Source organism: Phacochoerus africanus, chromosome 5 (genome assembly GCF_016906955.1).
Source record: "Phacochoerus africanus isolate WHEZ1 chromosome 5, ROS_Pafr_v1, whole genome shotgun sequence".
In the NCBI taxonomy this organism is placed as follows: domain Eukaryota; kingdom Metazoa; phylum Chordata; class Mammalia; order Artiodactyla; family Suidae; genus Phacochoerus; species Phacochoerus africanus.
Genome location: NC_062548.1, coordinates 129,709,925 through 129,722,889, shown reverse-complemented (window position 1 = coordinate 129,722,889; position 12,965 = coordinate 129,709,925). Strand labels below are relative to the sequence as shown.

Sequence of the window (12,965 nt, the reverse complement as noted above, 5' to 3'; positions counted from 1 at the left end):
TCAGGCTTTTGAACCGACGCTGAAATGCCGTGTTAAACAGCGGCCTCCTTCGTCTCTTTTGAAGATGGGCAACTCGTACGCCGGCCAGCTGAAGACCACACGGTTCGAGGAGGTTTTGCACAACTCCATCGAGGCCTCCCTGCGCTCCAACAGCCTGGTACCCAGGCCTGTCTTCTCCCAGTTGTACCTGGAAGCCGAGCAGCAGCTCTCTGCCCTAGAAGGTAGGCGATGCGGTCGTGCCTTTCTTTGTGTGCAGGAATGTTCGCGATGCAACTCAAAACTTTCCTCCTCTGCTCTGGGGAGAAACTGTTGAATCTGGCCGGACAGAATTATTAGAAAGCTGCACAGGCATTCTTACGAGGCTAAAAGCCAAAATAAGGTTCAGCCATAAAGTGGCAAGGGAGAAAGAGATGGACAAATAGCAGAAGGAGCGAGGACCGGGTTAGATGTATGCACTGGTTGGTATTTATACTCCTATTAAAAGGTGTGATGGTCTCGCCTGGATGAAGAAGACATTTCAACCTGCTTTGGACCCTGCTGTATTTTTTTCTCTTTGGGACTCCTGGCCAGATCTTTGCCAAGGAGCGCAGATACTGTGATCGCAGTCAGAGAGCCCTCTAGACGCTGTTGATAACTGAGAACCTACCCTTATGAGTTTCCTGTGTTCCAGGAATAAATTATCTTCAAACACGGGGCGGAGTGGGGGGGGGGTGTCACTTTCAGGATTTACTTAATTATCTGGGGCATAAACTGGTTATTGTTTTCCATCTGTAGTTTGGATTGTTTGTCGCTGTGTGTTTTCCTATCCGAAGCCACCCACAGCCGTCCAGAGCGTGAGAGTCCCTGCTGAGGAAGTCCTCTTTGTCAGTGTGTCGTTGGCGTGGCGTCCCCCGCAGACTTCACTTAGCTTTTTGAAGTGAGAGAGGGCTGGGGTTGAATCCGACAATGTACTAATAATGAATAAAGCGGGCAGTCCGCCGGGTCCTGCACTTTGGGGTCACGATGTGTGTATTTGTCGCCGGGCACGTGTGAGTGTGTGGGGCTGGGCGTGGGGATGGCTGCACATGAGGGAGGGTGGGGCACAGAGGTCCCTGTGCAATAGCCACAGTTGCTTATTCCAGAAGGGAGGCATGCCTCGTGTCACTCGTTAGAACGTCCTTACAGAATTAACCTTGCAGATAGCAACCCGTAAGGCCCTTGGCCAGTAAGGAGCTGGATCTGGGTCTGAGCGCACACTGGATGGTGGTCAAAAGCCTGAACGAGGAGAAGCAAGACCTCTTCGCTTTTTCACAGCGAGAAACCCATGGTCTCTGGCAGAGGAAGCGTTGCTGTGACGTGGGGGAGTTTGAATAATAACTGGGGGATTGTTTATGGACTGCGTTTTGGGCTAGCTGAAAAACTTTTGTGAAATACACATCAAAATGGGCATCTTTAAACGTCTTTTTTTTTTAATTTTTTAATTTTTTGCTTTTTAGGGCCATACCTGTGGCATATGGAGGTTCCCAGGCTAGGGGTCTAATCAGCGCTGCAGCTGCCGGCCTACACCACAGCCGCAGCAACGCCAGATCCAAGCTGATTCTGTGACCTACACCACAGCTCACGGCAACCCCAGGTCCTTAACGCACTGAGCAAGGCCAGGGATAGAACCTGTGTCCTCATGGATGCTTGTTAGATTCGTTTCCACTGCACCATGACAGGAACTCCCTTAAACTTGTGATAGTATTGAAAAGCTTGTTGCTAATGATGAATTCACAGTGCTAATAAGGATGCATAGTTTAGTACTTTTTTTTTTTTTTGGTCTTTTTAGGGCTGCACCCGAGGCATATGAAAGTTCCCAGGCTAGGGGCGAATTGGAGCTAGAGCCGCTGGCCTACACCACAGCCACAGCAACGCGGGATCTGAGCCACATCTGCAACCTACACCATAGCTCACGGCAACGCCGGATCCTTAACCCACTGAGTGAGGCCAGGGATCGAACCTGCGTCCTCATGAATGCTGGTGGGGTTCGTTAACACGAACCACGACGGGAACTCCATAGTTCATTCGAATGGTACCTTACAATCTGCCTAGTGCGTTCACCTCCACCAGCTAATTGAATCCGGTGATTCGAGAAGATGGAAGAAGACGGGTTGGGAAGTTCTGGAGGCTGTTCCTCTGGGGCTGGGGGAGAAAGCCCTGGGAGTTCCCCGTCAGCTTTTCCTGGTGGCAAAGCTGCGCAGGCACCACCTTTCCCGGGAGGCCCTCATCCCGTGGAGCTTTGCAGGCACAGCCCGGAGGCTGACGGGGCTGGTACCTCCCATGTTGAGTGCAAGGCTCCCTGCCAGCCGTCGGCTGGGTGTTTTTAGCCCTCATGTTGGTCTGAAAACCAGAGCGGGCCCTCCCTGTGGTGTTTCCATTTGTCTGGCGAAGAGCAGAGAGAAACCCGCAGAGGTTTTATTCCTCTGGTGCTGAAAGGAGGCTGGGGGAGGCTTATGTACCTTTGCCACATGTCACCATCAGCCAAGCACTCAGCTTGAGCCCCTGGCTTCTGCCTCATAAAATTGGGTGCAGAGGACGTGTTTTTTTCTGTCTGTCCTTCCCTCTTGCTGTCCTTCCTTAGGCAGTAACATGCAGGATGGCGCTGAGGAGCTGGGTCCGGGGGTAGCAAACAGCTCTCGATCTGTTAGCACTTTCGGTATTTGTGCGGGCTGTCCGGTGGGCCCTTGTTCCTTTGTGTCTGGGTGAGGGGTTCCTTCTTGGCGGGACCCTTTTACATGGTGTTTTATTTTATTTTAAAGAAGGCCACCCAAACCCAACCAAAGCAACCCCAGCCTTTGGGGATACGTTTTTATTAATTACACAAAATGGAGATAAATTCCTGCGATGCCACTCATTCAGAATGTCGTACAGTTTCTCCTCGTGGAAAGAGAGCAAACATTCACACGTTGAAACGACCACCGCACCCTCTGCGGGGCGAAGCGCTGCCCCGAGCCCCTGGGTTCCTGTGCTTTTGTCTTCAGCGCCTTGGCTCCCAGTCCAGCCGCTTTCGTCTAAGGCCATTTGGAAGCGCTCGTCCTGCCAGGAGATCTTGCCAAACAGCCGGGTTTGGGCTACCCCCGGGTCGGAGGTGTCCTCAGGCTTGTTTCCAGTTGATGATTCCATCAAAGGCCCGGGAATGTCTGATGGAGACCTTTGACCTTTAATCCTGCTTTCTGAGCGACTGGATTTTGAGCCCTTTCTTTGACTTGCGGGGGCTGAAGACCTACCTCCTTCCTTCTTTCTCAGAGTCTGAATTCCTCTTCGTTTGGAATTATCAGCATCATGTGCAGCATCTTCGCGCTCAGAGCTCCACCAGCCCGGCTTTCTCCCCGCTTCTCACTCTAGTTGTTGGGGCTTTGCATCCGCCCTGAGCACCCCCTGCCGGGGGGGCGGGGGGAGGTCTCTGGCTCGCAGACAGGATCTCGATTTTGTAGCCGTGCCTCCTAGGCCACCCACTGCACAGGCGGCTCCCAGACAGTCGGAGCCCCGTGGCGGCCTCAGTCAGCTACACTGCCGGCACCAGGGGGCTGGGCCTGACCCTCTGCCTCCTGCTAAACCCACTCCGTGCCTGCACTTAATGGCAGGAAGGAGGCATCTGAAGGAGGCTCTGGAGTTGATCCCTCTGCCTTGGTGATCTTCCTGGGTCATCTTTTTACAGTCTCCTTGCCACCTCTGTGTCCTCTAGAGTCGGAGGGATGGAGACACTAGGGATTCTTGTTCATTTCCTGCTGTGACCTTCCCAAGGTCACAGGCCTGGGCTGGCCTGAAATGTTCGCTTTCTTCAGCCTCTTGTCCCTTTAAAATGGCACCTTTAAAATGATGGCCAGGAGTTCCCGTTGTGGCGCAATGGAGATGAATCCGACTAGGAACCATGAGGTTGCGGGTTCAGTCCCTGGCCTCGCTCAGTGGGTTAAACATCTGGTGTTGCTGTGAGCTGTGGTGTATGTAGGTCACAGACTTGGCTTGGATCTGTCGTTGCTCTGGCTGTGGCATAGGCTGGCATCTACAGCTCCGATTAGACCCCTAGCCTGGGAACGTCCATGTGCCGCGGGTGTGGCCTTAAAAAGCAAAAAAAAAAATTTTTAAATAAATAAATAAAATGATGGCCCCCATGAGGTTGTGTTCCCAGTGTCTCATGCTGATTAAATCACGTCTGGAATGTTCTGTGTAACTCTGAGGGCCATATTTCCTTGCATAGACGGGCACAGCTCAAAGTGACTTTCCACACCCGCCTCATTTTGAAGATGCAGGGTCCGGCACACAGAGAGGTTAAGTAACTTTCCTGTGGCCACACAAACAATGGAGACCCAAGGGCTGAAACTCGAGTTCCCAGATTCCTGGTCGAGCTCTTTCTGCTGCCTGTGATTTTATCATTCGCTGAAAACCACGTCGCCCACTGGATGGATGGAGGGTGTGAGAGCCATGTGAGATACACGTGGGAGACATGGCAGCCAAGAGGCAGCCCTAAAGAAGGAGACAGAGAAACAAAAAAAGGAAGAAGCAGCCATCTCCTGGCCTAGCTTATCTAAGGATGCTTGTGACGACCTAATTTTGCTCACAGAAATCTGGATGCTATTTATTAGATGACATTTAAAGACAGACAAGTTGAGAAAGACTTTTTTTTAACCACATAAAAGAGGAGTTCCCGCTGTGGCGCAGTGGGATAGACGGCGTCTCAGGAGTGCTGGGACACAGGTTCCATCCCCGCCCGGCACAGTGGGTTAAGGATCCGGCGTTGCTACAGCTGCAGGTTAGGTCACGACTGCAGCTTGGATCTCATCCCTGGCCAGCGAACCTCATATGCCTTGGGGCAGCCAAAAGAGAAAAAAAAAAAAGGAAGTTAGAGGAGTTTGAAAATTCATTGGTGTGAAAGCCTCTTCCTCTAGCAGGCTGGGTAGATACGGTGTAACTGTGCTCCGACCAGCCGGGCGCTGGTTTCTGAGCGCATCCGCTGTGCAAGGCGCTCTGCTGGGTGCCCAGTTTGAAGACTCAGCTAAGGGCAGGGGCCCCGATCGCCCGCCGGGAGCCAGGAGCTGGGAGGGGGGTGTGGAGAGGGAGGCGGGGGAGGCAGACTGAGGCTGTTTCATTGCCCAGACAACGGAGCTCACGCATCGGGAGCCGTGGGGTCTCCCTGGTCAATTCCTGGCTCTCCTGGCTGGTCCCACATTTGTCTTTCCTCCCAAAATACTGTTTCACTCTTTTAATAAGTTGCCTCAATTCGTTCGGAGGGCCTGAACCTTTTCCGGAATGGCTTCTTTTTTTTTTTTTTTTTTTTTAAAGTAGGGTGGACAATAAATTCAGGTGTGTTTGTATTCCTAGTAATATGTACATCTGTGTTCCCCTTGGGGATAAATAACAGCATATAAATTTAACCCTCTCGCCTGTGTGTCCAGGCAGTTCACACTGTGTCTTGGGTTCTAAACCAGGCGATGCAGTTGGTGGCTAGTGTGGCAGTTTGGGCATCAGACCTAACTGGAAATGTGCTGGCTGTCCTGCTTAGGGGCTGGTGGAAGAGCCGTGGAATCACCGGATCTCTCTGGACCTCGGTTTTCTTACCTGTAAAATGGTCCCTGTGTTACCTTGTGGCTCTTTTCACACAGATATTTTTGGAGCACCTACTGTGTGCAGGCTTCATGCTCAGCCCTTGCCACCAGCTGCATCTGTGCTGAACCCTGCTGCCTGTGCAGATGTGTGCAGCCGTGGGGGATGGGAGGGGCCGTGAACCTGAATTTGAAGTCACGAGGCCAGACTTGGAGGCCGAGTCTGTGACCTTGGGAAAGTCGTCCAGCCTGAGTGGGCCTCAGCTTTCCCCCCTTGTGACAAAGGGTGCTAATTCGGGACCCCAGTGGCGTGTTTGTGAAGACGGGTTAATTTCTAACCGGCTGAGACTTACCATGGGTTCCTTCTGCCTTGCTCATTGCTCCCCTTCCCCACGTCTAGGTGGCGGCCGAGTGGACAATGAGGAAGAGGAAGAGGAGGGAGAAGGGGCTCTGGAACAGAGCTGTACCCCAAATCCCTACCAGCTGCACCCCCCACCTGAAGGAAGCTGCACCACGGATGGTGAGATGCCAGCCGGGCTGTGGGGGGTGGGGGGGGGGACACACCGGTCCTGTGCCCCCGAGGTGTGAGCTGTGCCCCTGTCCCCACGGGTCGTGGCCAGGCATGCCCTCCCATCCCCGCAGCACTGGCTACACCTCGTGTAGCTCTGTCAGGCTCACAGCCCTCAGTGAAGAGCCTCATCCTTATCAATGGATTCTGATCCAAAACCTTGTTTTTTTCCCATCGGCTCTTTGAAAGCTAGAACATCCCTACTCGGATGGGCTGGCACCGAGCCCTTGACTCAGAATCAATGGGTAGGAATCATCTTTCACACTCGTGGGTGCTTGGCTGTTGCCAAAGCAGGTAGACAGTATCCCAGGAGCCCTGTAAAGTCAGGAACATTCTTCTTACTTTGCTGTTGAGGGTCCGAGGCTTGGAGATGCCGGGTGGGGTGGCACCTTTGTCGGGGGATGGGAGCTTGGGCCCTGCCCTTGGAGGAACTGGTACACTCCTGGCTCGGCCCCTCCCTCGCTGGACCGCCTCTGGGAGGGGGCGCAAGTTCATCTGTCCTGTCGCCACCCCAGTCAAGAGGGGTCACTACTTAGTTTACTGATTAAGATAATTATCGAGCCCCCGCTCTGGAAATACGGAGATAACAGGTCCAAGAGCTCCCGGTTAGCAAAGCTGTATGGGTAAGCAGATGCTCAGCGCACGATGTAGGAAGGGCTGGGAGGAGGCAGGGAGGGTGAGTAGGTGTGCGTGGGAGCACAAGAAAGGCTCCAGATGCAGGTAGAGGGTTTGGGGACAGCTTCCTAGAGAAGTTGGTCCTTTTTATTTGGGCTTTGGAGGATCAGTAGGAGTTGGCCAGGAGACTGAGAGAGAGGCTTGGGGGAAGCAGGACATTCCAGACAGAGGAACGGCGTATGCAGAGGCTTAGAGGCATGAGCACATGGCCCATCTGCCAGCACTTTATGTGGGTAGGGGCCTGAGGGTTGGCAAGGGCAGGGTTTGGAGAGGTGATGAGATGGGCTGTGGAGGCTGCATGCGCCCTGCGTGGGGGCCTGGACTTGACCTTGTGAATGATGGCTGGAATGGAATCAGCCATCACTGGGGCTGCCCCTCCAGGGGAAAGGAAACCAGTACGGTGGCTCTTCATGAGGGGTGTCTGCAGGTGTCCGGGTGTTCCCAGGCCGCCCGATGAAATAGACAGTGGCAAACACTCCAGCGTCATCACCATGATTTTGAAAGCATGTCCCAGTGACCACAGCAAACTCCAGACGCCAGCTCTTCGGAAGGAAGAGGCTGCTGTGCAGACCACGAGGGGCCCAGGCGGAGACCTGCCGGCCACTTCACCTCGACCTCAGGGATTCGCTTAACTTCCCCAAGACGGCGCAGGGGAAGCACCCCAAGCCTGAGGGTCAGACCTGGCTCCCTCCTGGCTCACCTCTCAGCAGCTTCGAGTCAATGGCTTAACCTCTCTGAGCCTTGATTTCCATGTCTTCAAACTGGGGGCAGGAACACTTCCCTGTAGGTGACCCCATGAGAGCTTATCCTGCCTGCTGCTGCTGCCCCACTGGGTGCCCTGGTCCTGCCTTTGCCCGGGGGGGGGGGGGGCAGATGGGCAGACTCGGAGCCAGCGCTGGAAATAGTACAGTGGATGCGCAGGAGGAGAATCTGCTTGAAGTAGCGCAGCGTTTTGCAGGGAGGGCCTCGGGATCTCAGGGTCCACGTTGATGCTTTGGCATCCTGTCGAGGAAGGAAGGTGGAAAAAGCACAGGGGATCAGCCGACCGCGCCGTCGGGGCGAGAGAGCCCAGGACGCGCCCATCCGAATCAGTCTCACCTGTGTCCCTCTTCTTCCTTTTCCGCACTTATTCTGGGCGCGTACTCTTTAGATGGAAAATATATTTAAAAGCTCTAAAATACACAAAGTTCAAGAATATGGAGTGAAAGTCTGCCTGCAAAATACAGGGGTAAAAGCCATCAATTACTGTCCTTATGGACCTTTCTCATATACTTTTTTTTTTTTTGGTCTTTTTGGGGCCACACTTGAGACATAGGGAAGTTCCCAGGCTAGGGGTAGAATTGGAGCTGTAGCCGCTGGTCTGTACCACAGCCACAGCACCTCGGGATCCGAGCCACGTCTGGGACCTACACCACAGCTCACGGCAACGCCGGATCCTTAACCCACCGAGTGAGACCAGGGATCGAACCTGCGTCCTCATGGATAGTAGTCAGATTCGTTTCCGCTGTGCCACCACGGGAATTCCTCATGTACATTTTAATTTGCCATTATCGTCTGCTCTTTTCCTGTTGAGCTTCATGTGAGCATTAATGTGCATTATATGCAGACACAGATCGTCCTATGAACAGCATGTGGTTAAGTGTCATGACTCACGGGTCATTGTCTTATCTCTCAGAGTTAATTTCAAAGCCAGCCGGGTCCCGAGGTCAGCGTGGCTGCTGATGAGATCCAGACGGTTCTCTGCGCTTTGGCACCTGCGCGGAGCCTGGCTTTGCGGCATCCGCTGGCTGGGCGGCGTGTGTGAAGCCTGTCCCTTCTTCCCAGGGTTCTGCCAGGCGGGGAAGGACCTGCGTCTGGTCTCCATCTCCAGCGAGGCCATCGACGTCCCCGCGGGCTTCCTCCTCGTGGGGGCCAAGTCCCCCAGCCTGCCGGACCACCTCCTGGTGTGTGCCGTCGACAAGAGGTTCCTGCCCGATGACAATGGCCACAATGCCCTTCTGGGTAAGTCCCCCTCTGTTCTGTCTGTGGCTCTGGCCATGGGGTGGGTGGGGACAGGGAGGGCCCTCGGTCCCCCTGGGGAACAGGCCGCCTTCGGGTCTCTTCGTCAGCGTTTATTCATCTCTCTGTGGACAGTTTCTTTTTCTTTTTTTTTTGTGTCTTTTTAGGGCTGCTCCTGTGGCATATGGAGGTTCCCAGGCTGGGAGTCAAATCAGAGCTGTAGCTGCTGGCCTACACCACAGCCACAGCAACGCTGGATCCGAGCCCACTGAGCGAGGCCAGGAATCGAACCCGCAACCTCATCGTTCCTAGTCGGATTTGTTAACCACTGAGCCACGAAGGGAGCTCCCGTGCACGGTTTCTTTGTGGAAGGGAACGCACATGCGAGTTACTTTGAAAGGTGACCACCTTCCTTGGAAAGCCCATCAGTTAGTCCTGATGCCGTTGGTACGTGTCTTCATCTGACCTTTCCTAAGTGCCCGCCTGTGCCAGGAGTGAGATCCAAACCTGTCCAAGACACAGCGGACATGAAGCAGGAAGAGAACAAGGCCGAGTGTGTGCACCTGCCTCCAGCGTGTCATCCTGAGTGGCCGCTGGCCACCCTCCACGGTCCCCTCCTTTGCTTCCCCTCGCGCCTCTCCCCAGCAGCTCGTTCCCATCCTGGCTTTGCAGGTGGGCCTGTTCATGAACTCGCCCAAAGGTGTGCAGGTAAAGGAACAGGACTGGGATTCAAACCCAGGTCTTCCTGGCTCCAGACTGGACCCTTTAACTACCACGCTCCATGGTCCTGTATCCTGATCAAGCTCAGCACAGGGCAGCTTCGGCCTTGATCTTTTGAAATACCGCCGGCGCACGGAGGCCCCAGCTTCTGTGCAGAGTTGAGGCCAAGCCCCCCGTGTGTTCAGAATTTATTGAGCTCCTCCTGTGTGCCTGGCCCTGTGCTCAGCACACTCCTCCATCAGTGGAGCAGAAACAGGGGTGGTGTGAGGTTTGGACGGAGAGCCCAGCGAACCTGTCTGACCACAGGTGGCCGTGGGCCCGGGCCTCAGTGTCCTCGTCCATAGCGAGGGCAGATGCCATCCCCATGGCCCCTCGCCTGGCCTGGCACCTCGCACACAGGAGAGCTGGGCAGGTGGAAGGGTGGGTGGTGACCTTTTTCACACGTGGCCTCAGCCATAACCCTCACGGCAAATCGAGATTGTGAGCATTTATGGGAAAAACGTCAAGGTTAAACCCAGGGCCCCAGGTTCTTCTGTGCTTTCCATGTGCACGGATTTTTAAGCCTCATTTTAATGCTGGATACGGTCCCCAAAGCTGGGTAGGTAAATGCATCTCAACAAATATTTATGGAGGATACTTTATATCTGAGGCGGAAGTTGGAGGAGGATAGGGCAAGGGCTGGCCCAGAAAGAAGAAGAAACGCTTCCTTCCCCTGGGGCAGGGTGGGTGGCAGAGGAAGGACTGGGGCCCTACGCTGAAACACGGCAGGCCGGTGCTAACTGGAGGCTCCGCGGCAGTGACCGGGGGGAGAAAATGTTTTGGCCCTTCCTCTCTTAGGGCAGGTCCATGGGCTTATTGTAACTAGTTCTTGACAGCAAGGATAATCCAGAAGATTTGCTCTGCCAAGGAAGCTCACGGAGTCATGGTGTCTCTGATTTAATTTGGTTATCAAGGCTGCTCGGGAGGACAGCCTGGTGACTTGGTTAGCGTTTGATCTGGCGGTGGCTGCGGGGGTGGGGGTGGGGGGCCGGGGGTGGGGTGGGGGTGGGGTGGGGGGTTGCCTGCCTTCCTCCCCTTTGTGACTGTAAAGGCATCGCGAGGGTGATAAATCTTGGAGGCTCTGTGTCTTCATGTGGAGACAAGCATCTTTCAGCTCATTCACCACCAGCCCCGGAACAGTATCAGCCCTCGGGCGGGGAGCCCGAGAGGAAGTGGGTCTTTGTTAATTGCTTGCCAAAAAGCCATTGGGGGTGGGTAACAAGGGCTGCTTGGTCATAACCCATGCTTTCCTCTTTTAAAATAACGTTATGCTCTCAGCTTACACACTTAGCACTGTTTAGGGTCCCTGCAATTAACCCTGATGGCTGCTCAGGACAAGGTGGCCCTCAGCCCTCGGGGGGCGGCGGCGGCTCAGGGCTTTTTAGTGGCCTATAAAGTGGAGGCTGGGAGCATCTTGGGGGAGCCACAGCTTTAGGCCCCCCCCCTTAATTTATAATGAAGGGAGTGCTATTGTAGTGATTTCGAATCCACTGAGGGATTGGGCAGAGAAAGCGGAAAGATGAAAATCTAGGTGTGTGTTGTCAATTTTTTGTTAGGAATTCATTGAAATTGGCTGACAGCTAAGACAGAGGAGAAGAAAACATCTACCTGGAATGTTTTTTTGTTTGTTTTTGTTTTTTTTTTTTTTTGCTTTTTATGGCTGTACCTGCGGCATATGGAGATTCCCAGGCTAGGGGTTGAATTGGAGCTACAACTGCCAGCCTATACCGTAGCCACAGCCGTGCCAGATCCGAGCCACATCTGTGACCTTCACCACAGCTCACGGCAATGCCAGATGTTTAACCCACTGAGCGAGGTCAGGGATCGAACCCATAACCTCAGGGTTCCTGGTCGGATTTGTTTCTGCTGCGTCACAACGGGAACTCCTGGAGTGTTCATTCTGAGATGGGATTAAACAAGTTCTTTGTTCAACCAGCAGGCAGATAATTAAGCATTTATGGGATGTGTGACCCCAAACTGAAGGTGGGCCCCAAGTTCAGCCCAGGGCCCCAAAGCCAAGTGGAACGTGGGCCTTCCTGGGGTCTCAGAGCCTGGAGGAGGACACCAGCCAACCAGGACTCAGCTCGGAGATCTGCTCCCACGACCACAGAGGTCAAGGTGTCTGTACTGCAGGCTCCCACCCAGGGCTTAAGGGGCTTCGGGGACCCCCAAGGACACACCCACTCCTGGGGGGGTGGACAGTTTCTCTGAGGATGTGGCGATGGGAGTTGGGTCCATTTCACCAGTTGGAGACCAAGAAATGCAGCACATGAACCTAAAAGCAGCTCCTTTACTGAGCCCTTATCGCATATGCCAGAAACTGTTCTCATTTAAAAAATCAGAGTTCCTACTGTAGCTCAGGGGTAATGAACCCAACTCGTATCCATGAGGATGCAGGTTCGATCCTTGACCTCACTCAGTGGGTCAAGGATCCGGTGTTACTGTGAGCTGTAGTGTAGGTCCCAGACGCAGCTAGGATCCCAAGTTGCTGTGGCTGTGGTGTAGGCTGCCACCTGCAGCTCCTATTTGACCGCTAGCCTGGGAACCTCCATATGCTGCGGATGCGGCCCTAAATAAATAAGTAAATAAATAAAATGAAGTGAGCGAGGGACGTGGGTGTGTTATTAACTAGCAATTAGATATGAAGAAACAGGCGCAGAGAGGTGAGCTGACCAGCTAAGGGGCAGGTCCTGAATTGGAGCCCAGATATCTGGCCCTGCTCTTACCCCCAGTGCCATGAGGGGCTGTGTAGGGTCGGGCTTGGGTCTCCTGACCCCCATGCACTCTGCTCTCTGGCCCAGCCCCGCCTATCCCAGGGAGAGGAAGGCGAGTTATACTTACTGAGCACCTACTGTGTGCTAGACACGTAGTGGGCACCCACTCTCTTAGTGCTTCCACAGGATGGACTTTGAGGGGAGGAAGCCTGGCAGAGGGTTCAGGCCCACCTCGGGCACCTTCTCCGCGAAGCTCTAGGCCAGTCACTTCCTCTCTCTGCCTTGATTTCCTCCTCTGTACACTGGGGCCCCCACTGCGAATTCTTTACAGGGCTTCGTGAGGTTAAAATGAGGGCATTAATAATGTGAAGCATTGGCACAGGCCTGGCATGAGGTCAGTTGAGCACTGGAGGGTCCCTGTCACCCTGTTTCCAGCTGAGAAGTGCAAAAATCGGTGTTGTTAATTAACCCGCCCAGAGTCACTTAACTAACCAGGCAGGATCTGAACCCAGGTCCCTCTGATTTCCGGGTCTGTGGGCTCCACCACAGTCATGGGGGTGGAGAGAGGGGACAGGTGCTCTCCTTTGCCCAGAAAGGAGGACCTGGCTCTGCAGCCGGCACCTCCAGGCGGGCCTCCTCCGGGACGTGCTCACTGAACCTGTGCTTGCTGCACCTGCTGGACGCAGCAGGACC

The 12,965-nt window shown here is 54.2% G+C and overlaps 1 protein-coding gene across 9 annotated transcripts in view; it reads left to right on the top strand.

Annotated features, from left to right (window-relative positions):
- GREB1 (growth regulating estrogen receptor binding 1) overlaps positions 1–12,965 on the top strand; it is a 135,508-nt gene that overhangs the window by 65,003 nt on the left and 57,540 nt on the right. For all 9 annotated transcript variants that reach the window (XM_047782632.1, XM_047782633.1, XM_047782630.1 and 6 more), the window contains 3 exons: positions 65–221; positions 5,959–6,078; positions 8,626–8,802. In XM_047782632.1, the coding sequence (XP_047638588.1) occupies positions 65–221; positions 5,959–6,078; positions 8,626–8,802 (454 nt within the window). The remainder of the gene's footprint in view (positions 1–64; positions 222–5,958; positions 6,079–8,625; positions 8,803–12,965) is intronic.